General features: G+C 43.0%; 1 protein-coding gene across 3 annotated transcripts in view; it reads left to right on the plus strand.

The window, feature by feature from the left end:
* Window positions 1–215: 215 nt before the first annotated feature.
* nup54 (nucleoporin 54) overlaps window positions 216–25,938 on the plus strand; it is a 67,966-nt gene continuing 42,243 nt past the window's right edge. For 2 of the 3 annotated variants that reach the window (XM_060831951.1, XM_060831956.1), the window contains exons 1-3: window positions 224–288; window positions 13,604–13,705; window positions 22,780–22,851. In XM_060831951.1, the coding sequence (XP_060687934.1) occupies window positions 258–288; window positions 13,604–13,705; window positions 22,780–22,851 (205 nt within the window). In that variant the 5' untranslated portion in view covers window positions 224–257. Of the gene's footprint in view, window positions 289–13,603; window positions 13,706–22,779; window positions 22,852–25,938 lie in introns of all 3 variants that reach the window. The other variant, XM_060831963.1, reaches the window with a different exon arrangement.

The following is a 25,938-nucleotide window of genomic DNA, read 5'->3' on the forward strand; positions in this document are numbered from 1 at the left end:
CCAGACTTCTTTGTGACAATATCTCCCACTCAGTAATGTAGGAGGAAGCAATGGGCTGTGCGGATGCAAGGTTCTCGCTTGCTGATTCACTGCAGCCCTTTCGAATCCCACCAGCAAAACGAAATGATTCAACAACAACTTTAGTGACCTGATCAAAAAGTTCCGGGTGCAACATGACCGGCGGAACGTTTAAATGGGGATGTTTGCACTCCACCCGGCTCAGAATGCCGTGAGGGAGCGGCGCGCTGCTCTGCACTATGGCGTTCAGTTTGGGCGGTGGGAGCTCCGGTGAGTTTGCGAGCCGGAGGGGGCGGACATCACATTTGGGTTTAAGCCGCAGCAAGTGGTTGCCCGCCTCAAGTGTTGTCCTCGGGCCGCCTGTCCCGGCGGCGCGCGGAGTTGCCGGGGATTTCGAATGTGGCCCGGATCTGGGAACAATGGCACCGCGTGAGGGCTGCAGCCTGACCGGAGGAGGAGTGGAGTGGGTGGGTGGGGGAGGAGAGCACACTGTACACGGTACAGGACATTGGTTAACAGGGCTGCAAAGGGAGGTCAGGCTCCCAACCTCCCCATCTCGGGAGGAGTATGCAGACCATGCCTGGCAAAGTCACCGCGTGAATTTGAGGACAGGCAGCTGAAAGGTTGGCATGCACTTTCTAGAGGAGAAAGTGAGGTCTGCAGATGCTGGAGATCAGAGCTGAAAGTGTGTTGCTGGAAAAGCGCAGCAGGTCAGGCAGCATCCAAGGAACAGGAGAATCGATGTTTCGGGCATGAGCCCTTCAGGAATGATTCTCCTGTTCCTTGGATGCTGCCTGACCTGCTGTGCATTTTCAGCTTGTATTTTCTAGAGTTTAGCAGATGGAGGGGTGCATCTGATCAATAAATTTAACATGCTTCTTCAGCTGTAGGTAGGAGTTTTGCAATGAGTGTAAAATTGAATTGAGTAATTTTCAAGTTGAAAGAAGTTTTGTTGTGGTTGGTATTAGGACACTTGCTTTGAGACATAGAAATGATCTAGATTTGTAGGCGGCACAGTGGTTAGCACTGCTGCCTCACAGCGCTAGAACCCGGGTTCAATTCCCGACTCAGGCGACTGACTGTGTGGAGTTTGCACATTCTCCCCGTGTCTGTATGGGTTTCCTCCGGGTGCTCTGGTTTCCTCCTACAGTCCAAAGATGTGGAGGATAGGTGAATTGGCCATGCTAAATACGAACCGTAGTGTTTGGTAAAAGGGGTAAATGTAGTGGGTTGCGCTTTGGCAAGTCGGTGTGGACTTGTTGGGCCGAAGGGCCTGTTTCCACACTGTAAGTAATCTAATCTAATCTAGATCTAGGTGCATGAGGGATAATTTCAAATTTGCAGCTGATAGAAAACTTGGGGATGTATTGAAACTGAGTACAAACAATATGGCAACTTCAAAAGGACATTGATAAATCTGTAGAGTCACTGGATGCATGGAGAATGAATTTCAATGTGGAGAAGTTTGAGGGGATATATGTAAGTTAAATGTAGATGAAAAATAAATGGTGCTAAATCTACGGGGGGGGGTGGATTGGGGGAAGATAATGTCTGACAAATCTATTACAATTCTTTTGTGGTGGTAATAAGACACAGGAGCAGAAATTAGATCATTCAACCTATCAAGTCTGCTCTCCCATTCAATCATGGCTTATAAGTTTCTCATCCCCATTCTCCTGCGTTCTCCCCATAATCCTTGATCTCCTTGATACTCAAGAGCTGATCTATCTCCGTCTTGAATATTCCCAATTCCTTCGTCTCCGCCGCATCTGCGCCCAGGAGGACCGGTTCCAATACCTTACAGCCCAGATGGCCTCCTTCTTCAAGGACCGCAGACTCCCCCCCAGACGTGATCGACGATGCCCTCCACCACATCTCCTCCACTTCCCGCTCCTCCGCCCTTGAGCCCCGCTCCTCCAACTGCCACCAAGACAGAACCCCACTGGTTCTTGCCTACCACCCCACCAACCTCCGTATACAGCGTATCATCCGCCGTCATTTCCGTCACCTCCAAATGGACCCCACCACCAGGGATATATTTCCCTCCCCTCCCCTATCAGCGTTCCGAAAAGACCACTCCCTCCGTGACTCCCTCGTCAGGTCCACACACCCCCACCAACCCAACCTCCACTCCCGGCATCTTCCCCTGCAACTGCAAGAAATGCAAAACTTGCGCCCACACCTCCTCCCTTACTTCTCTCCAAGGCCCCAAGGGATCCTTTCATATCCGCCACAAATTCACCTGCGCCTCCACACACATCATCTATTGCATCCACTGCACCCGATGTGGCCTCCTCTATATTGGGGAGACAGGCCGCCTACTTGCGGAACGCTTCAGAGAACACCTCTGGGACACCCGGACCAACCAACCTAACCACCCCATGGCTCAACACTTCAACTCCTCCTCCCACTCCACCAAGGACATGCAGATCCTTGGACTCTTCCATCGCCAGAACATCATAACATGACGGTTGGAGGAAGATCGCCTCATCTTCGGCTTGGGAACCCTCCAACCACAAGGGATGAACTCAGATTTCTCCAGTTTCCTCATTTCCCCTCCCCCCACCTTGTCTCAGTCGATTCCCTCGAACTCAGCACCGCCTTTCTTACCTGCAATCTTCTTCCTGACCTCTCCGCCCCCACCCCACTCCGGCCTATCACCCTCACCTTGGCCTCCTTCCACCTATCGCATCTCCATCGCCCCTCCCCTAAGTCCCTCCTCCCTACCTTTTATCTTAGCCTGCTGGACACACTTTCCTCATTCCTGATGAAGGGCTTATGCCCGAAACGTCGAATTTCCTGTTCCTTGGATGCTGCCTGACCTGCTGCGCTTTTCCAGCAACACATTTTCAGTCTTGAATATACTCAATGACCTGGACTCTGCAACCTTTCAGTGAATTACATAGATTCACTTCTCTCCGGCTGAAGAAATTTCTCCTCATTTTCCCTTTATCTAAGTCTGTGTCTTCAGGTCCTAGTCTCTTCTACCAGTGGAAACCGCTTCCTAACATCCACTCTGTTCAGGCCAGTCAAGATTCTGTAAGTTTCATCTCGATCCCCTCTCATCCTTCTAAATGTCTTTGAGTACAGACCCAGGGTCCTCAAACATTTCTTACATGTTAAGCTTTTCATTCCTGCGACTATTTTCGTGAACAAGTTTGATAAGTTATACAAAAGAGAGCCAGTGGATGTCATATGTTTGGAAACCCTTTAACAAGCCCTATCGTTCTTGAATAAGGTATGAACCCATGGTGTTAGGAACAAGGTACAGACTTGGATCAAAGATTAGCTGACTGTCAGAGAGTGAGGATAAAGGGTCTTTTTCAGGATGACAGTTGGTGACTAGTGGAGCTGTGCAGGGGTCAGTGCTGGGACCACAAATTATTCACATTGGAGGTGTTGGTGTTGGGTTGGGGTGTACAAAGCTAAAAATCGCACAACACCAGGTTATAGCCCAAAAGGTTGAATTGGAGGCACTAGCTTTTGGAGCGCTGTCACCATCTGATGAAGAAGCTGGACTCCAAGTAAACCTGTTGGACTCTAACCTGGTGTTGTGATTCTTAATTATATCCTAAGGAAGGATGTGCTGGAGTTGGAGGGGTTCTAGAGGAGGTTTAAAAGAATGATCTAGGGAAGAAAGGCTTATCATTTGAGGAGCAGTTGAGGACTCTAGGCCTGTACTTGATGGGGTTTTGAAGGGTGAGAGAGATCTGATTTAAAACTTTTTAAGGGTACTGAGAGACCTGGACAAGGTGAACATGGAGAAGATGTTTCCACTTGACAGAAGAGACTAGACCTGACAGCATGGCCTCAGTGAAAGGATTACCCTTTATTACTGAGATTAAGAGGAATTTTGTCAGCTGGAGAATGGTTAATCTGTGGAACTGAGTGCTGGAGAAGGCTTTGGCAGCCAAATAATTGAATGTATTTAAGACCGAGAGGTTCTGATCTTAAGGGGATCAAGGCTTATGGGAAGAAGGCAGGAGAATGGGGTTGAAAAATATGTAAGCCCTGATTTGAATGGCAGGGCAGACTTGATCCGAATGGTATAAAGCTGCTCCTGTCTTTTGGTAATCATGCAGATTGTTACGGGAAGAGAAAATTATGTTTGACTAATCTGAAGTTCCCTGAAGTGGTAACGTGTTCTGAATAAAGGGGATGTTCTGTACTTTGATTTCCAGAAAGCACATGATAGAGTGCCATGTAAAGGATTATAAGAGAAAGCTTATTGTGGTGGGGGGGGGGGGGGGAGTATATGGGCTTGGACAGACAATTGGCTTGCTCACAGGATACAGTACGCTGGTTACCTTTAGGTGGGGGAGGGTGGTGTGGAAATGGCTGTTTTTCAGGTTGACAAAATGTAATAAGTGGTGTGCTGCAAGCATCATTGCTGGGACCTCAACTGTTTGCAATTTAAATAAATGATCTGGATAAAGGAACAGAACATTGACAGATTTGCTTATGATGCTGATAAGTAGGATGTTAAGTTGTGAATAGGACATAAGGAGGTGAAAATGTTATAGATTGAGTGAGTGGACAAAGATGTGGCAAATGGAGTATAATTTGGAAAAATGTGAAATTGTCCATTTTGGCAGAAAGATGAAAGAAGCGTGTTATGAAAATGGTGAAAGTGGAGCACTGAGATGCAGAGAGGTTATGCACTTTGGTAGGAAGAATAGAGGCATGGACAATTTTCTAAGTGGGGAGAAAATTCAGAAATCTGAAGTGCAAAGAGACTTGGGAGTTTCAGGCCATGATTCTCTCAAGGTAACCTTGCAGTTTGAGTCAGTAGTTAGGAAGGCAAATGCAATGTTGGCATTTCATTTGTGCAGATTTGAATATAAAAGCAGGAATGTACTTCTGAGGATCGATAAGACTCTGGTCAGACCACATTTGGAATATTGTGTGTAGTTTTGGGCACCTTATCTCAGGAAGGATGTACTGGGCCTGGAGCATCTTCAGAGGATCTTCACGAGAATGATCCCAGGAATGAAAAGCTTAACATATGAGAAACGTCTGAGGACTCTGGGTCTACACTCGATGGAGTTTGGAAAGATGAGGGGGGAATCTATTTGAAACTTCGAATACCGAATGGCCTGGACAGAGTGGATGTTGGGAAGATCTTTCCGTTGGGAGGAAAGACCAGGACCTGAGGGCACGGCCTTAGAGTAAAGGGAAGACCATTTGTAGGGAGATAAGGGGAAACATCTTCAATCAAAGAGCAGTGAATTTATGGAATTCACTGCCACAGAAGGCTGTGGAGGCCAGGTCATTGAGGATAATTACTACAGTTATCAAAGGTAACGGGAGAAGGTGGGAGAATGGGGTTGAGAAGCTTATCAGTCCTGATTGAATGGTGGAGCAAACCTGATGACCTGAATGGCCTAATCTCTGCGCCTATGGTTTTATTTGGGTGTTCTAATGTAAGAATCGCAAAAGGCAGGACCAGCACGTCCATAAAGGATATTCTATTATGTTTGATAACTAATAGAACGTTAATGATTATTACGAGAGGAGTTGAATAAAGAAAGTAGGGAAATTATGCTTCAGTTATACAGGCCACTGAAAAACCACATCTGGAGTTCTGTGGCCAAAATTAGTTTCCATATTTATAGAAGGATGTAAACATGTTAAAAGCATTTGAGAGATGGTTTACAGACTCATACTGTAATAGACAAGAAGTCTCGACACTGTATATGTGGAGACAGTGTTTTCTTTTACAGGGAAAGCAAGAACTAGGGTTCACTGTTTAAAAATAAGGAGTCAATCTTTTTTTTAAAAAAGTGACGACAAGATAATTCCCTGAGGATTGTAAAGTTTCGGAACACTTTCTGTAAACGTATGGTATGGAAACAGACCCTTCAGTCCAACGAGTCCACGCTGAGCATAATCGCAAACTAAACTGGTTCCACCTGCCTGCTCCTGGCCCATATCCCTCTGACCCTTCCCTATTCATGTACTTAACCAAATGTCTTTTAAACAATGTAATTGTATCTGCATCCACCACTTCCTCAGGAAGTCCATTCCAGAAGCAAACCACTCTCTGTGGGGGGAAAAAAGCTTTACCCCCATGTCTTCTTAAAATCTCTTTTTGCTCTCACTTAAAAAATATGTCCCCATGTCTTGAAATCTCCCATCGTAGGGAAAAGAGAACAACCAGTAACTCTACCTATACCCCTTATTATTTTATAAACTTCTAAAAGGTCGCTTCTCAACCTCCTATACTCCAGTGAAAAAGTCCCAGCTTGTTCAGCCTTTGTTTATAACCCAAACCATCCATATCCACAACATCCTGGTACATCTCTTCTGCATCCCCTCCAGCTTAATAATATCCTTCCTCTAATTGGGTGACCGGAACTATATACAGTGTATTCTAGAAGAGGTTTCACCAGTGTCCTGTACAACCTCAACCTGCTTCCCAATACTTATAGTCTAAGGACTAAGCAATAAAGGCAAGTGTGCTAAATGCCTTTTTAACCACACTGTCTATATGTGATGCAAAGTTCAAGTAATTATGTACCTGTTTCCCCGCCCCCCCCCGGTCCCTCTGTTCTACAACACCACCCACGGTCCAACCAATAATTGTATAAGCCCTACCCTTGTTGTTGCACCAAAATGCAATACCTCGCATTTATCCAGACTGAACCCCATCTGCCATTTTTTGCTCATTGGCTCTTGTCTTTGAATATTTTTAAGACGGATGAGTAAATTCTTGTTAAGGTGGTGAAAGTTTATGAGAATGAGGATTTAAGGTTATAATTAGCTCAACCATGATTCTATTAAATGGTGGAGGAAGCTCCAGTGACCAAATGGGGGTTTTCTTACTGAAGTTATATTGGTCAACTGCAGACCTACAGCAAACTAATATCAATAGATGTCTGTATATCTGTAATCCTGTACATTTCTCGGTGTCCAACTACTCATGTTGTTTGTCTTCCAAAATTACATACCTTGAACATCACCAGGTTGAATTAAAGTTGCCACTTTTTCTGCCCATCAGCATTGTCAGTTCTCAGCATTTCTGAACTGTGACACACCTCTGGGGCATGGCCCAAACCCAGATCTTCTGGTTCAGAGGTGATGCAGTGGCACTGGCACTACAGCCCAGTCTTGAGTCTCCATGCAGACTACAGTGTCTGTCCTCATTATCAACTACATGACTTGTACCTTTAATTCTGTATCAGTGATTTATCCTTTGAACAGGAAGGAACCCAGACCTGACACCTGACAAATCCTATTTGAAACATCCTTTCAGTTAATTATGTCTTCATTAGCATTGCTGCCTGTCACTTGGATCCAACTTGCCACTTTCCCTTGGAGACCTTTCCTCATCAACCTATTAGAAATGTTATGACACATTTGCAGAGCTGGTGGGAGGTTGAACCTGGGTGACTCGACTCAGGTAGGGATGTTACCACTGTGCCATGGTAACTGTTGACACTTAATTACCTGACAAATTTACCATGTGGGACCTTGTCAAGTGCTTTCCTGAAATACAAACAGACTAAATCCAAATGTACTTGCCTCATCTACTATCCTCGTTACATTATCAAAAAAATTCAAGCAGTTTAGACCGTCATTATCTTCTCTTAGTAAATCCATGTTGACTGTCCTTGATTATTCACCTTTTCAAAATGAAAATTAGTGTTGGAAACAAACAGGCCAATAACTTGCCAAACTTCAAAACTGTTGTTTCTCATTCCAACTTATCCTCCTTTTTTTTTCTCTAAACACCGTTACAATGTTTGGCCCCAGTTTGCCAGCACAGCTGTCACCAGACAGAGTTGGCAAATTGTTGTCAGAACCTCATTTACTCCCTTGCTTTTCTGAGCAGCCTAGACGCATTTCATCTGGCCCAGCAATTTATTAGTTTGAAGATACATCGTTATGGGGCAGAGGAGGGCCACTGGGCTGATTATATCTCCACCAACTGTCTGAGCATGAGAGTTAGTGCCAATCTCCTGTCATTTGGCTGTGACCCAGCACAATGTTCCTACTTTATTAATCTAATGCCATCTTAAATGCCTTAATTGAGCCTGCCTTCACTACACTTCCTGAATTACTCCCAGAAATCTTGCCATTATTGCTGCACTATCTTCCCTGTCAGGCTCCCCTTCCAATTAAATCTGGCCAGCTCCTCCCTCAATTGTAGTTACCTTTTACTCAATTGTAATACCAACTAAATCTTTCCAGCTTCTCCTTCTCAATCTGCAGGGTCAGTTTGTTCTGTTATGGCCACTTCCCCCTTGGGGTTCCTTTACTGTAAACCCCTTGCCTTACCTTAATTTTTATAAGTGCTCTGCTGTACCTTTTTAATGTTATCTTCTAACATTTCCTCTATGACCGATGTCAAGCTAAATGGCCTATAGTTTTCTGCTTTCTCTCTCGTTTCCTTCTGGAATGAAAGAGTTAAACATTTGCTGTCATACTCTCTGACAGGAATTTCCCTGAATCGGAAGGATTTCAGAAACCACCACATCACCAGCCATTTCTTTTGAGACTCTGGGGTCAAATCCTTAGTAGTAGGGCCTTTGTCAAACCACAGCTCCAGAAATTTACTCTGTGCCTCCTCGGTAATTGTAATTTTCTTGAGTTTCTTCTTCACTTTAATTTCCTGATTTGTCACTTTTTTCTGGGATGCTGCTTGTATTTGCTAGAGCAGAGTTTCCCTAATTGGGGGTTCAGAATTCCAAGTGGGTAATGAGCTGAAATTCTGGGCTTAAACATTCTAAGTAGCAACTGCCATTGTGGTCCTCTTGCTGCTCTATATATCACATTATTCCTTTGTGCTCTAAGCTACTGTTTGGTTTCTATTAGGAGGCCTATGTATGTCTCCCAAAGGTGATCTTTTGCTTTTATTAACTTCAATCTCTACCCAAATGTTTCTACATCCTAATATCATAAAGTTAGGTCATCCCCTTCTATGCTGCAAATGTGTTGCTGGTCAAAGCACAGCAGGCCAGGCAGCATCCCAGGAATAGAGAATTCGATGTTTCGAGCATAAGCCCTTCATCAGGAATAAGAGAGAGAGAGCCAAGCAGGCTAAGATAAAAGGTAGGGAGGAGGGACTAGGGGGAGGGGCGATGGAGGTGGGATAGGTGGAAGGAGGTCAAGGTGAGGGTGATAGGCCGGAGTGGGGTGGGGGCGGAGAGGTCAGGAAGAGGATTGCAGGTTAGGAGGGCGGTGCTGAGTTGAGGGAACCGACTGAGACAAGGTGGGGGGAGGGGAAATGAGGAAACTGGAGAAATCTGAATTCATCCCTTGTGGTTGGAGGATTCCCAAGTGGAAGATGAGGCGCTCCTCCTCCAGCCGTCGTGTAGTTGTGTTCTGCCGGTGGAGGAGTCCAAGGACCTGCATGTCCTCGGTGGAGTGGGAGGGAGAGTTAAAGTGTTGAGCCATGGGGTGATTGGGTTGGTTGGTTCGGGCGGCCCGGAGGTGTTCTCTGAAGCGTTCCGCAAGTAAGCGGCCTGTCTCACCAATATAGAGGAGGCCACATCGGGTGCAGCGGATGCAATAGATGATGTGTGTGGAGGTACAGGTGAACTTGTGGTGGATATGGAAGGATCCCTTGGGGCCTTGGAGGGAAGTGAGTGTGGAGGTGTGGGCGCAAGTTTTACATTTCCTGCGGTTGCAGGGGAAGGTGCCGGGGGTGGAGGTTGGGTTGGTGGGGGGTGTGGATCTGACGAGGGAGTCACGAAGGGAGTGGTCCTTGCGGAACGCTGATAGGGGAGGGGAGGGAAATATATCCTTGGTGGTGGGGTCCGTTTGGAGGTGGCGGAAATGGCGGCGGATGATACGTTGTATGCGGAGGTTGGTGGGGTGGTAGGTGAGAACCAGTGGGGTTCTGTCTTGGTGGCGGTTGGAGGAGCGGGGCTCAAGGGCGGAGGAGCGGGAAGTGGAGGAGATGCGGTGGAGGGCATCGTCGATCACGTCTGGGGGGAATCTGCGGTCCTTGAAGAAGGAGGCCATCTGGGCTGTGCGGTGTTGGAATTGGTCCTCCTGGGAGCAGATGCGGCGGAGACGAAGGAATTGGGAATATGGGATGGCGTTTTTACAGGGGGCAGGGTGGGAGGAGGTGTAGTCCAGGTAGCTGTGGGAGTCAGTCGGTTTATAATAGATGTCTGTTGAGTCGGTCGCCCGAGATAGAAATGGAAAGGTCTAGGAAGGGGAGGGAGGAGTCTGAGACAGTCCAGGTGAATTTGAGGTCGGGATGGAAGGTGTTAGTAAAGTTGATGAACTGTTCAACCTCCTCGTGGGAGCACGAGGCAGCGTACATCCCCTTCTATGTGCTATTATCATTAATTAACATTTGTAAAACTCCGCCTTTTGCTAGTACTGTGTCCTTCCTAAATGTGATGAATCCTTCAAGATTCAGATTGCAATCTGTCGTCCTGTAACTGTGCCTTTGCAGTGACTCCTGAGTCGTACTTATTCATTTCTTTTCCATTCTCAATACATCCTAATTTGTTTCAAAAGCCACATATTTTCAGATACAGAAATAATAAAAGGTTAAAGACACTAACTTCTGACCATATTTTTGTGGTTTACCCTGGGATTATAGTCTCTGTCCCTTCCTCCCACAGTATGTTTATAATTACTCATCTTACTTTCTTTTTGCCTTGGTTGTACTAGTTGATTTATCACACCTTCCCAGGTTTGATTCTTTGACCCCAATATTTAACTTAAAAGCCTGTCTACTTCCCTAGATATGCGACTTGTAAGAAAGCCAGTCCTAGCATGGTTCAGGTGGAGACTGTCCTGACAGTATAGATCCTGCTTTCCATGTTACTGGCATCAATGTTCCCTAAACTGTGACCAAATTCTCCCATACCAATCTTTGAGTCATGCATTCATCTCTGGTGTCCCTACCTCTGGTTCAAGTCCCACCTGATTCAGAGATGTATAATAAAATTCCTGGGCAGGGTGTTTTAAAAATACCTAATCTTATTTACCCCGACTCAATTAGCACATGGTTCAAGTATTTGGCAGAAATCCTTTCAGGATCCAATTTTTAATTCTTCATACAAGAACCTCCTTCTTTTCTGATACCTACATGGATCAGGATGACTGGAGTCTTCCTCTGTTGTGAGAATAAGGTGTAAGAGCTGAGGTAGGTCATTCAGCCCATTGGGACCGCTCTGCCATTGTGAGATCATGGCTGATCTGATAATGCTAAATCCCACTTCCCACTAACCTTAGATTCCCTTACTAGTTGGAAATCTTTCTATCTCTGCCTTGAATGTGTTTAATGACCCAACTCTGTGGTAAAGAATTCTACAGATTCATTTTGAGAAGAAATTCCTCCACATCTGTCAGAAATAAGTGACCCCTCCTTCTGAGATTATGCCCTCTGGTCTGACACTCACACACAAGTGGAAAGCATCTTTCCGCATCAACCCTGTCGGGTTTCCTAAGGTCACCTGCCATTTTTCTAAATTCCAACTTACTCAACCTCTCAATAGATATACCAGTTATGGAGGGACTCAGCATAATGAACCTTGTCTGGACTGCCTACAGTACTAGTATATCTTTCCTAAGATAAAGGGGCCACAACTGTTCACAGTATTCCAGCTGTGCTCTGACCAGTGCTTTGTGCAGTTTCAGCATAACTTTCCTTCTTTTATGCTACGTTCCCTTTGCATTAGTCAACATTCCATTGGTTTTTCCTATTAGTCGCTGAACTTGGATACTAGCATTTTTGTGATTCATGAGTGAGGTCTCCCAGATCCTTCTGTTCTGTATTATTCTGCTATCTTTCTCTATTTAAATAATATTCAGCTTCACCACTTTTCCTGCCACAGTATCAAAGTGTACCTGACACTTTCCTGCACTGTTCAAACTGCAGAATTTTGCTGCTTTGTGCTTGTCCATAAACTTTGTGCAGTCATCCTCGGCATTTGCCATTCCACCTATCTTAACTTTTCACATCCATGTCATTAATATTATTGGAAATAACTGTGGTCCCAGCCTGATCCTTGTGGCACTCCACTAGTTCCAAATTGCCATCTTGAAAATGACCCCAAATCCCATATCTTCCCTTCTAGGTATTTTCTAATCAACCTGTTCAGAAGTAGGTCTTGAACCTGCCATCCTGGCTCAGAGCAAGGGTCTCTACCACTGCACCACAACAGCCCCTCAATTCTATCTTCTATTTGTTAGCTAATCCTCTAAGTATGCTTTAAAAAAAAACATATTACCTTCAACAGCATGGGCCCTTATCTTAAGCAGTCTAACATGTAGTACTTCATCAAATGCCTTCTGAAAATCCAAATGTTACATCCACTGTTTCCAATTTTTCTATCTTATTACCTCAACAAATTCTAGTAAATTTGTCAGGCGTGATTTCTCCCTTCATGAAGATATTGCACTGCCGGTATCTCTCCAGTCCTGAGCAAATGACTTCAACTTTTTCCGCTGGGCAGACAGCACAACCATTTGGACTTGCGTTGTTTTTTATTGTAGAGAACATTTTCAACTTCCCTCAGTATAGTGTCACAAACTGCCATTATGTTCCTTTCTTCTCCTCTCATTTAAATGGCTTCATCCTCCACCACGCAGCCCTGTTTTCACCCAGACAAGATGAAGGAATCTTGGGTATGAGACATATTTTCCCTCCAGTTCTCCTTACCTGGAGTCATACACTCTTGACCTTGAACACTGATCAAATCAGGCGACCCCCCCATCCCCCCACATCATAAGTGTGACTGCCTCCTGATACAAGGATGCTGAGGGATCTTGACAGGGCGGACATGAAATAGGTATTTTCTTTGATGGCACGAATCCAGAAATAGGGTGCACTGTTCTTAAAAGAAACGTCACCTAGTTAAGGGAGAGATGAGAAGAATTTTTTTCTCAGTCGTAAATATTGAGAAAATTTCCCTCCAAGAGCATAGGAGGCAGAGTCCCTGAATATTTTTAATCCAGAGGTAGGAAGATTCTTGCCAAGCAAGGGGATGAAAGGTTCTTGTAGAGATGCACAAATATGGAGCAATCATTAACTTCATGAATGGCAGAGAGTCTGAGGGGCCCAATGGCCGCCTCCTGTTCCTAAGTGACGAGCTCATTCAAAAGATCAATTTTCAGCTTGCAGCAGCAATGTTGTGAAGAAGGAGTACCCTCTGCTCAGAGCTTGATAGATGTGTACAAGCCTGTTCCGGAGGCCTGGTCTTGAACCACGTGTTGAGTTTAAATCAAATGCACAATCTGCTGGGAATTCATAACATCTGAAAGAGAATTTTATTTAATTCTGTTGGTGAAGCTCTTCTTACACCTGTTAACAGGGGGCCAGCAATTTGATACCACGTGATCAAGATTGGGTTTGAAATGAAAAGGTTTTTGCTTTTCACCTTGAGGACAATTAGAAAGTCATTTGCTCCAACAGTCTATGTTCTACGTAATTTGGATCACATGGGTGAAAAAAATACTCCATGCCATCCGTTGTGTGATGAGTGAGTATTTATTTAATCCATTATGATCAAATCTCCAGTATTACCAAGTCTCTGGTGACACACACCCATAAACAACAATTAAAATGCACAACAATGAAAACCTGTGCCATCCTTAGTGATAAATCTGTTCTTTTTAGGAACCACTGGATTTTCTTTTGGTTCTTTTGGTGCCAAAACCACGGCACAGCCCACTTTTGGTTTCGGAACCACCACCACAACAGCTGCTTCAGGATTTGGAGGTAATGCAAATATTTCTGTACACTCCTGCTTTTCAAGGGTAGGCCAAGTACAGAAATTATCCCTTGTACTGACGTTCCACTTGGGAAATATAACTTGGGGAAACGCTCTGATTTTATTGTATTGAGGAATGCATTTGCAATACTCTTCTTCCATTAGCTTTTTTTAGTTTAGATTAAATTCTCTACTTGTGGGGAACAGGCCCACACTGACCTTCCGAAGAGCAACCCACCCAGACCCATTTAGCTTTGACTAATTGGTGTTTTGTATATGATGAACTAAGTGCCTATGAAGTGCCTTTTCTGTTTTTGTTTTTTTTTGGTAATTTGATAAACCTCTTTATAATATGAAATTAACCTTTTAGCAGGCTTTTAGGTTTTTTCCATTGGACTATTAAACATTAACTTGGCTGGGCATCCTCAATGTTATTTGAATGGTGAGAACGATCACTGTCAGTACCCCGTTTAAAAATTAAACAGTTATAGTGCAATGAATTCTATTTAATGTTTACATCCCTGTTTTTCCATAAATTTCTGTTGAATACTTTTGTTTGAACAGTGAAAACTGCTAACATAGTGGAATTTATCAAGCCTGATGTGGCATATTGATCTCATGAGCTTGGGTAAGGGTATAATGGGTGTCAGTGACCTTATCCTTTCAGCTCTCTTTGTATTGGGTTCAGTAACTTTTGCAGCAAATGAAACAGTTCAGGGGACACAAAGAAATGACAGCGAGCAAAACTAGATACAAGAGGTAGTGAGAGCAACAAAAAAGGAACATGAAAGTAAATGTGGAGAAGTGCAGCAGGTTTGACAGCATCTGTGGAGACAAAAGCAAAGCCAGCATTTTGGAGTTCTGAAGAAAGTTCACAGAACCCCAGCAATCTGTGTTTGTTAGCATTTGACTAGGATTCGTATTAAAGGAGGTTCACAACCTGGAAGTCCTTGGACATTAGGGGAGAAACTCTCGATTGATTGATTGAAGTCACACCTGGCTCAAAGCAATATCTGCTATTGGAGGAATATCATTTCAGTCCCAGGTTATCGCTGCTGAAATTCATCAGAGTAACTATCTCTGATCAGCCTGTTCAGAGATGGTATTGAATACCACCAGCTGGGACTTGAACCTGAGCTTCTTGGCTCAGAGTTTGTCAGGGTAGTTTCATTGACCTAACTTTCTTCAGCTGCTTCATCAGTCTCCTTGTCTCCATCATAAGGATGGAATTGAGGATGCTATTGATGACTACACATTGTTCAGCACCATTTCATAGAGACTGAACTAGTCGGTGTCCTTGGTGTAGCAATTCTTGGCTGATCAAGGCCAGTTCCATCCATGACACACAGCCATTAGGCAATGACTATCTTTAACCAGGAAGAAGCTAACCATCTGTCATTGATGAAAATCCAACTAGTGACATCCTGGAGTTGTTGTCGCCCAGGAGCTGAACTCCACTATCATATTAATGCTGCGGCTTTAACATCAGCTTGTGGGCTTGGGTTTTAGCAGCGACTATCTTTCCTCCTTGTCCTCAAAAGCTTGTCAACTTTCCACAAGTCAGGAGTGAAATGGGATGCTCCTCACTTGCCTGAATAAATGCAGCTCCAACACTCAAGAAATTTGACACCATCAAAGAAGTAGCAGCCTGCCTATGTAGCACTCCATCCACCAGCTTCAGCATTCACTGTTCACCAGCGATAAGCAGTGACGACAGTGTGTACCATCTCCACGATGTGCAGCAAACATTTGTGACTTGGATGGTGACTTCTACCACCCAGCAGGGCAGAAGATGCTGCAAATACTCTTTCTTGAAGCCACATGCCATCCAGAATGTTGCTGTAGCAAAGTCCTATAACTCCCTTTCTTACAGCAGGCCATAGTGTTGGAGCCATAGAGATACACAGCACAGAAACGGACCCTTTGGTCCAACTCATCCATGCCGACCAGATATCCTTTTCTTAACCTAGTCCCAATTGCCAGCATTTGGCCTATATCCCTCTAAACCTTTCCTATTCATCTACCCATCCAGGTGCCTTTTTAAATGTTGTAATTGGAAGTGAACCTCATTCCATACACACACCAACCTATGGGTGAAAAAGTTGCCATTTAGGTCCCTTTCAAATTTGTCCCCTCATCTTTTAACCTATTCTGTCTAGTTTGGAACTCCCCTACCCTGGGGATAAGAACTTGTCTATTTACGCTATCCATGCCCCTCACTATTTTATAAACCTCAAAGGTCACCCCTCTACCTCCGCTCCAGGGGAAACAGCCCCAGTCTATTTAACCTCTCCTAGGAGGCAGCCACCACCACCTTCTCAATGACAATTAGGGAGGAGCGATTATATTTTATAAGACTTTGTATGCAAGAATATCCTTCCATAAGGAGACCGAAACAATGCACAATCCTCACGGTGTGCCTTTTAGATTGAGATTGCCTCGTTCTTGTGTTCTGGTCTCCTTTTAAGTTAAACCAACATGTCATTTACTTTCCAAATTGTTTACTAACTTAGGTTCCTTGTACAGTTTCACTCAAGTCCCTCTGAATTTGACTTTTAAAAGCCAAAAAAACTCTTTAAAAAATTCTTACATTTGCTAATATATACAATGCTTTCCTGATTTCTGGTGACCAATTTCCCTCACTGCATGTTATCAACACTTATGTTTAGCAAATTACAATGCAAAGAAATTTAAAACATCATTGTAATAGTCAGAGCTATTACTTGTCCTGCTGCAGTAGCATCTGGAACATTGTTTTGGAAAAGTCACAATTTAATCCCTTTTATTAAAAATAAATTATGTTTGTGTTTAAATCATTCTCCATTTCCACAGAATGTATGTTGAGTTCCAGTTCTAAATAGTTTCCTAATTTTTAAGGTTAGTGGGTTTAGACAATTAGTGTTTAATTTGGAAACCAGCAAACCTTCTAACCTTGAACTTGGACAAATTCTCAAACTAGGCAACCTTGATCAAGCACTTGTGCCGGACTGATGTAATTGATTTTTTTTATTTTGTTGTTGATATAAATCAGTTTGTTATAAGTAAAATGCTTGGAGGTATGGACACAGGATATGCGGTCAGCAGCGAAATAACTGCAAACGTTCATTTAAACTTTCAGCTGTCCACAGGCTTTTAATTCTTTTTATATGGAAACTCGTGTTTAGAGAGCTTCCTAAGTAAGGTATCCCTTCAAGGGGCTCAGGCATCTGCACGAACAGTGCAAGTAAAAGTGTGTCTGTTCAACCATCTGAATGACAGTGTCTACATCAGGAAACCATGTCTAAGCAAGCATAAGCTAAAAGCCTGAATTCAATGCAAAAGCATGTCCTACAAGTGTGATAATAAGAAAGGTCTGATTAAGAGAGGTTTGCATTATTGCAAAGTAATATTCGAGGGTATGTTAGTATTGGGTTGTAAGTTTGCTTGTTGAGCTGGTAGATTTGGAAGAACAAAGAAAATTTACAGCATGGGAACAGGCCCTGTGGCCCTCCAAGCCTGCGCCGATCCAGTTCCTCTATCTAAACCTGCCGCCTATTTACTCAGGGTCTGTATCCCTTGGCTCCCTGCCCATTCCTGTAACTGTTTAGATACATCTTAAATGATGCTATTGTGCCCGCCTTGACCGCCTCCGCTGGCAATGGGTTCCAGGGACCCACCACCCTCTGTGTAAAGAACTTTCCACGCAAATCAGCCTGAAACTTTTCCCTTCTCACCTTGAACTCGTGACCCTTAGTAACTGAGCCCCCCAGTCTGGGGAAAAACTTCTTGCTATCCACCCTGTCTATACCTCTCATGATTTTGTAGACCTCAATCAGGTCCCCCTCAACCTCTGTCTTTCTAATGAAAATAATCCTAATCTACTCAACCTCTCCTCATAGCTAGTGCCCTCCATACCAGGCAACATCCTAGTGAACCTCCTCTGTACCTCTGCAAAGCATCCACATCCTTTTGGTAAAGTGGCAACAGAACTGTGCACAGTATTCTAAGTGTGGCAGAACCAAAATCTTACAACTGTAATATGACCTGCCAACTCTTGTACTCAATACCCCATCCAAAGCACTCTGCTGACCTGCGTTGCTACCTTCCGGGAACAATGGACCTGAACACTCTGATCTCTTTATGTCAATTTTCCCCAGGACCTTTCCATTTACTGTATAGTTCGCTGTTGAATTGGATCTTCCAAAGTACATCTCCTTGCAGTTGCCTAGATTGAACTCCATCGCCATTTCTCTGCCAACTCTCCAATCTATCTATATTCTCTGATAGTCCCTTCACTGGCTGCTACTCCACCAATCGTAGTGTCATCTGCAAACTTGCTAATCAGGCCACCTGTACTTTCCTCCATCTCATTTATGTATATCTCAGTCAACAGTGGTCCCAACACAGATACCTGTGGAACACCCCTGGACACAGGTCTCCATTTTGAGAAACTCTCTTCCCCTACTCTTTCCTATTACCTAGCCAGTTCTCTATCCATCCAGCTAGTACATCCTGGACTTCATGCAACTTCACCTTCTCCATCAGCCTACCATGGGGAACCTTACCAAACACCTTACTCAAGTCCACGTGTATGACATCTACAGCCCTTCCCTTATCAATCAGCTTGGTTAGCTCTTCAAAGAATTCTATTAGGTTTGTAAGACATGACCTTCTCTGCACAAAGCCATGTTGCCTTTTACTGATAAGCCCATTTTGTTCCAGATGGGAATAGGTCCTATCCTCAGTATTTTCTCCAGCAACTTCCCTACCACTGATGTCAGGTTGACTAGTCTATAATTACCTGGATTGTCCTGCTAACCTTCTTAAATAAGGGGACAACATTAGCAATTCTTCAGTCCTCTGGGACCTCATGTGTGTCCAAGGATGCTGCAAAGATTTCTGTTAAAGCCCCAGCTATTTCCTCTCGCTTCCCTCAGTAACCTGGCATAGATCCCATCCGGACCTGGGGACTTGTCCACCTTAATGCCTTTTGGAATACCCAAACTTTCCTCCTTATGCAGACGTGACCGAGAGTAATCAAATATCTATCCTTAACCTCAACATCTGACATGTTCCTCTCCTCGGTGAATACCAATGCAAAGTGCTCATTAAGAATCTCGCCCATTTTCTCTGACTCCAAATGTAACTTTCCTCTTTTGTCCTTGAGTGGGCCAACCCTTTCTCTAGTTATCCTCTTGGTCCCTATATACAAGTAAAAGGCTTTGGGATTTTCCTTAACCCTGTTTGCTAAAGATATCTTGTGGCCCCTTTTAGCCCTATTAATTCCTCATTTCAGATTGGTCCAACATTCCCGATATTGTTCCAAAGCTTCATCTGTCTTCGGTCACCTAGACCTTATGAACTCTTCCTTTTTCCTCTTAGCCAGTCTCACAATCTCACCTGTCACCCATGGTTCCCTCATCTTGCCATTTGTATCACCCATTTTCACAGGAATGTGTCTCTCCTGAACTCTAATCAACCTGTCTTTAAAGACCTCCCACATAAAAAAAATGTGGATTTACCTACAAACAGCTGCTCCCATTCTACATTCCCCAGCTTCTGCCGAGTTTTGTTATAGTTGGCCTAGCCCAAATTTAGCACCCTTCCTTTAGGATTACTTGATTTTTGTCCATGAGGTATCCTAAAATTTATGGAATTGTGATCACTATTTCCAAAGTAATCCCCTCCTAAAACTTCAACCACCTGGGCCGGGCTCGTTTCCCAAAACTAGGTACAATATGGCCCCTTCCCGAGTTGGACTATTTGCATGCTGCTCTAGAAAGCCCTCCCAGATTCTCCTTAAATTCTGCTCCATCTAGACCTCTAACACTAAGAGAATCCCAGTCAATGTTGGTAGGATTAAAATCTCCTGTCACCACCGCCCTGTTGCTCCTACATGTTTACATATTTGTACCACTATCTCCCCTCTGCTTTTGGGAGGCATGTAGGACAGCACCCTTCCTAGTTCTTAGCTCTGCCCATACAGCCTCATTGCTTGTGCCCTCCTTCAGCACAGCTGTGATATCCTGTCTGACCAGTAAAGCAGCGCCTCCACCTCTTAAACCTCCCTCTGTCCTGCCTGAAGCATCAATATCCTGGGATATTTAGTTGCCAATCATGCCGTACCCTCAAGCAAGTTTCAGTAATGGCAATAACATCTTACTTCCCAGGTACTAATCCAAGCCTTAAGTTCATCTGCCTTCTGTACGATGCTTCTTGCGTTTAAACAAATGCACCTCAGGCCACCAGTCCCTTTGCATTCATAATCTGCTTCCTGCCTACTCCTCTCCTGTGCCACGCTGACTTCATTATCTCGTTCCTTCCAGGCTTTAGCTACTACCTCCTTACTGTCCACTAACCACCTATCCCATCCCCTGCAATATTAGTTTTAAGCCCTCCCCAACAGCATTAGCAAAAGCACCCCCAAGGATATTGGTTCCAGTAGACCATCCAATTTGTAATCGTCCCTCCTCCCCCAGAACCGGTCCCAATGTCCAAATACATGCAGCCCCCCCCCCCCACCAAACAATTTGGTCACGTCTTCAAAAAATTCTATTAGGTTTGTAAGACATGACTTTCCCTGCACAAAACCATGTTGCCCATCACTGATTTAACAATTCAGTGATACCATACACCCAGACAAAGAGGGACACCAGTTCGACTGGGACAACACGTCCATCATGGGACAGGCTAAACAAAACCAAGCATGGGAATTCCTGGAGGCCTGGCATTCAAACCGGAACTCAATTAATATACTGTTTTTGGACTCCTAATGCCAACTCTCAAACAGAACCGGAAATGGTATCACCTGCCACAACAAAGCGAACCAGACAAATAGTAAGCAGGACAGAACACTGATGCTTCACCGGAGGCTCACTGACGATGTTATCTAACATGGTGATGAAATAGTGAGAACAAATCTACCAGCTGAATGAGCAAGCTTACATCTGGAGCTACGAACTTTCTCTCAAATCTCCGATGTGTTAGTATATTGCTTATTGAACTAGGCAATTCTGATCTTATGACTTTCCATCTCATAATGACAACCTGTGAAATAGAGTTCAGTAAATTAGCATCAGAAAATGGAACATGTAACCAAAAGTACTCTACTATTTAACAAAGCCAAACAACTGATTCAATAAGAAACTTCCAGCACCTTGAAGCTGTAGCTGAAAGAAGTGAGATATAAATCTGACAAAACCAATTACCATCATTTAATTCTGGCATCTAATTGGATGTCTGGCCACCAAAACTTTAATAAATTGTTCAATAATCGGAACTTATTTGTAAATAGAAGTCATTCATTTAATTCAATTTAAAATTTCTTGCTTCTGTGATAAAGAAAGGAAGACTTGTATTATATAGCACACAGCACAGGTTTGTGATATACCAAAACACTGGGTGGCATGGTGGCTCAGTGGTTAGCACTGCTTCTTCATAACCTCCAGGGATTCTGGTTTGATTCTAGCCTCTGGCGACTGTGTGCGAACTCCACACAGACATTCTGCCCGTGTCTATGTGGGTTTCCTCTGGGTGCTCTGGTTTTTTCCCGCATTCGAAAGATGTGCAGTTTAGGTGAATTGGCCATGCTATATTGCCTATAGTGCAGGTTAGCTGCATTAGTCAGGGGTAAATGTAGGGGAATGGGTCTGGGTGGGATACTCTTCAGAGGGTCAGTGTGGACTTGTTGGACCAAAGGACCTGTTTCCATATTGCAGGGATTCTGATTCTTCCTGCCGATGCAAGAACTTTTATTTTGTAGGAGATATGTCAGTTGATTTGCATAGTAGAGTCCCACAACAGCCATGCAATACTGAATTATTTGATTTTGGGTGTGTATTGGTTAGGAGACTAGGGAGAATGCCACTGTTGTTTGAATAGTGCCATACAGTCTTTAATATTAACAACCTTTCTAGGTATTTACTTGCACTATATTGCTTATACAGGTGAGATGACCGGTATCTTACTCCAAGAATGTCACTTTCCTTTTTCTGTTGTTTGTTATGCATTACTTGCACACAAGCATGCACTTTTATTTTTAACGTTTGAAAGGGAGGGATTGTCTTGAGAGAAGACCCCTCCTTATTCAAGGGAACTATGTTTTGTGGAGTGTTAAATAGGAACCATTAGAATTTTGAAATTTCTTGTCAGTGTTGAGGTGAATGCCCATCCTCACTGGCCTGTTCTAATGATGTCACCAGTACAGTTGGTAACAGGATAGAGGGGAGACTGGTTTTTAATTGGTCAAGAAGTTCCCTGAAAGTGAATTACTGAAGAAAAATACATTTTATCAAATTTCTTTCATCTTACATTCACCAGGGTCATTCACAATAAATACCAAAATAAAGGGAAAACAATCTTTTCAGATACCTTTGACCAAGTTGATCAAAAATGTTATGACGTTATCTGTGAGGCAGGTGAGACTTGAACCTGTCTTTTCTGGCCTAGAGGTAGGAACACCATCATTACACCATAAGTGCTGATTGGTTGGAGGATACACTTAATAACATAATGACTGAGCTTTGTTGAAATGTTAATTCCAGCAAATTGACTGTTTGAGCAAAACTCCAACACTTGTACCACTGAACGATTATCCTCCAGTAATGTTCATTCCAACAAACCATATTACAGCCTAGGAATTCAGAAATCGCAGTCAATACTACCTTTTTCCAGAAAAAGAAACAAAAGAAATGTGGATGCTGGAAATAAAAAAAACCCAGAAATTGCTGGAAAAGCTCAGCAAGTGTGGCAACATCTGTAGAGAGAAAGCAGAGCAAATGTTTCAGGTCCAGTGACTCTTCAGAACTTGTTTGTTTTCAGGTTCAATTGGTATTTGAACGATACTATCCACATTTTCCCATGACCTACCGCGTTCTTTTTTTTTCCAAAAAATAAGAACGTTGAAAAAATTATTACCACTAGATGTGCTTTCCCTTCCCAGAATGCCAGACTTGAAGAACAGGTTGTTGAGGACTTGTAAATAGAATATTAAGTTAATCTTTTGAGTAGCACCTTTCATTAGCCAATATCTTTAGAGTTTAAAATTTAATAAAATGAGTGCCTTCTAAAATACTATTTTGTAAGCTGTGATATATTTCTTCAGGTTTTGGCACATTTGGGACCACGACCACCACAAGTGGGCAAACAGCAGGATTTCCTTTTGGAGCATCAACAGGTGTGGTAACGTTGATCAACAAATTATCTGTGAAATAAGTTTTTGCAAATATTGCACCTTGAAATGCCAGTATTTTCTTTTTGCTAGATAGTTACTGAAAGCTATCTTGACCTTCATTACCCACAATTCCGTGAGCTTGGTGGTCACGTGTATCTGTGAAAATGATCCCCATATTAAAGATACAACCTCAATCAGTGAAGCTTGGTATTCATTAATAATACCAGTTATTAGATAGTGTATCCATTCCAGATTTTGTTCGTTAGTAAATAAAGTGAAACATGATGTAGTAATTAAGTTTACAGACAAATTCTTTAGGTCCTATGTATTATTTCTGTATTGTTATCTCTGGTGGGGGAATTATAATCCTATTACAGCTGAACCTTTCAGGCATGAAATTGGGAAGCCCTTGTTCATAGAAAGTGTTTGGAATTTGCCATTCATCCTTGATAAAGATTGTAGATGCTGGATTAATTGAAGCTGTTCAGATTGAGATCTAGATTTTTCTTGTGTTAGTGTCTAAACTGAAACATAGGAAAAATGGATTTGAAATACAGAGAGCCATTTGTCTAATTAAATAGTGAAATAAGGACCAGATGTTGAAAAGTTTACTTTTGTTCTTTCTCTCCCTTTGACACAGTGATGTTCACGTTGACTTCTGATTCCTAAATGTTTCCGATTTGAAAATTGCTGTTGGTGTGCTGAAATGAATACCTTTGTGCCACTGCCCCTTCCTTTCACACTTTAAACCCTCTCTTCCCCATCTGTGTCTTTGGCTGCCTAGACACCCACCCTAATCCCCATTATCATGCTTAAGCAGATTTGCCTCTGCAGCTGTTTTGTCTTAAAACTAAGCTTTTTACCAATGCTTTTCATACTTCGTTCTGTGTTGGCATATTTTTCCTTCTTCACTACCTTGTGATGTGCCCTGTATTTGTTTTGTGTTCAAAATAATATGTCAATTTTACTTCTTGATATTCAACAAAAGACTGAACAGCTAGCAGTGTGAAGGTTCCCAAGTTGCTCCGCCTTGTAGCAGTTATGTAATGCTGTCTCTAGTTTATCGTTACCCCTTGAAAGATTGCCCTCAACTGCTCCAAAAGGTCTACACTATTGAAATCACCTGTTTTGGGCACTAATACAGTGAATAGATTGTGTAGTTTTCTCAATGGCTTGTTAAGTAGGGGTAGTTTTCAATAATTTTAACATCATTATTCTGTTTGGACCTTTGCATGAGCATTATTTTGATAAATGTATCCCAAAAAAGGAATTAAACATTTCTTTTGATGTAGGGAATATGAATGACTTTGGCATCCTTTCCCCTGTTATTCAATAAACTACAATGGATCAAATATAGCAGAGAAAGAGGCTATGAAGGATTGGAGGAAAAGGAGTGGTCATTGATTTTTTTTTCATGAAATTTGAGTTCCTTTTATTTTATATCAAGTCAAAACGAGAGGGAATCTTGCCCCATGTATATTTATGAATGGAAACTAGAGCCGTATTTCAGCTCCTAACTACAGTCACAATTATTGTGGTTACTTTAAAACATCGTGATCTAATGAATTAACTTTTTTTTAAAGTAAAACAGTTTTTTTTTGTCCTGGAACAAAATACAATTTCTTTCTGTCCTGTGATCAAAATTGAGCATGTTTGTGTAGTAATCATGATAATGGCTTGTGTTAGCATATGTCAAAAGCAATTCCTGCAATTGGTACTTGTGTTGAGGTGGTTCCAACTTTTAGTTCAGTGGTAGCACCCTCCTGTTTAAGTCAGAAGTTCCAATGTTACATCCAGGACGTTGGTTAGACCACTTTTGGGATATTGTGTGCAATTCTGTCTCCCTTTTTAGAAAGAATGTTCTGAAACTTGAAAGGGTTCATAAAAGATTTAAAAGGATGTTGTCTGGGTTGGAGGGATTGAGCTGTTCCAGGAAGAGACTGGATAGGCCAGGTCTGCTTTCCCTGGAGTGTCGGAGGCTGAGGGGTGACCTTATAGAGGTTTAGAAAATCATGAGGGGTATGGATAGGGTAAATAGTCGAGGTCTTTTCAGTGGGGTGAGGGAGTCCAGAACTAGAGGGCATAGGTTCAGGGTGAGGGGAAAGATTTAAAAGGGATCTAAGGAGCAATGTTTTCACCCAGAGGGTGGTGAGTGTATGGAATGAGCTGCTAGTGGAAGTGGTGGAGGCTGGTACAGTTGCAACATTTAAAAGGCATCTGGATGGGTATATGAATGGGAAGGGTTTAGAGGGATATGGGCAAAGTGCTAGCAAATGAGACTAGATTAGGTTAGGGTATCTGGTCAGCATGGACAAGTTGGACTGAAGGATCTGTATCCGTGCTGTACATCTCCATGACTCGGAGTCTGCTCCAAAATGGGGTTGAACTGGAGGGTGTTGTCTTTCTGATGGAATATTGCACTGACCCCTGAGCATCCACTTCAGGAAACTCTGAGGTCAATGATTTGGCCCTTTACTATTTTAATGGTCCAAATCGAACACTTGAATACTTCAGAACTAAATATTTACCTCATTATTGAGTATTCTTAATTTGTTACTTTATATTCTGCAGCTGTGTGCATTGCTAGTTTGTATTTGTTTAATGAGTCCTTTCTGTTTTCCATTTTAATCCAATCTAAAAATGTTCCTATGAGCTTTTAGGGAAATCTAAATTTGACGGTGTTTGTTTTGGGACCATAATAAAATGCTGTTTGCTTTAAACTAACCATTTTTTGCATTGGTTTTACGGTGCTTCCTTTTCTGCAGGTTTTGGTGGGCTTGGAGCTGCTACAGCCAGTAGCTTTAATTTTGGGGGTTTCGGACTAAACGCTAACACTGCAATTGGCTTAAATATCGGAAGTTTTGGTGCAGCTACAACCACAGCTTTTGGTTTTGGTAGTGGTGGCTTGGCTGGCACAGGTAGTTTCCTGCCGCTGCAAGCAAAGTGGCAGATTATTTTCAATACACTCATTCATTTCAATGCCTCATTTCATCTAAGTTTTGGTTTCACCAACGTTTGACATCTTCAATGGTTGCCTATGAGCGAACAGATCCACAGCTGAGTAGCTCAGTGTTACATACTGTACATAAA

This window comes from Hemiscyllium ocellatum, chromosome 1 (genome assembly GCF_020745735.1).
Source record: "Hemiscyllium ocellatum isolate sHemOce1 chromosome 1, sHemOce1.pat.X.cur, whole genome shotgun sequence".
Lineage (NCBI taxonomy): Eukaryota > Metazoa > Chordata > Chondrichthyes > Orectolobiformes > Hemiscylliidae > Hemiscyllium > Hemiscyllium ocellatum.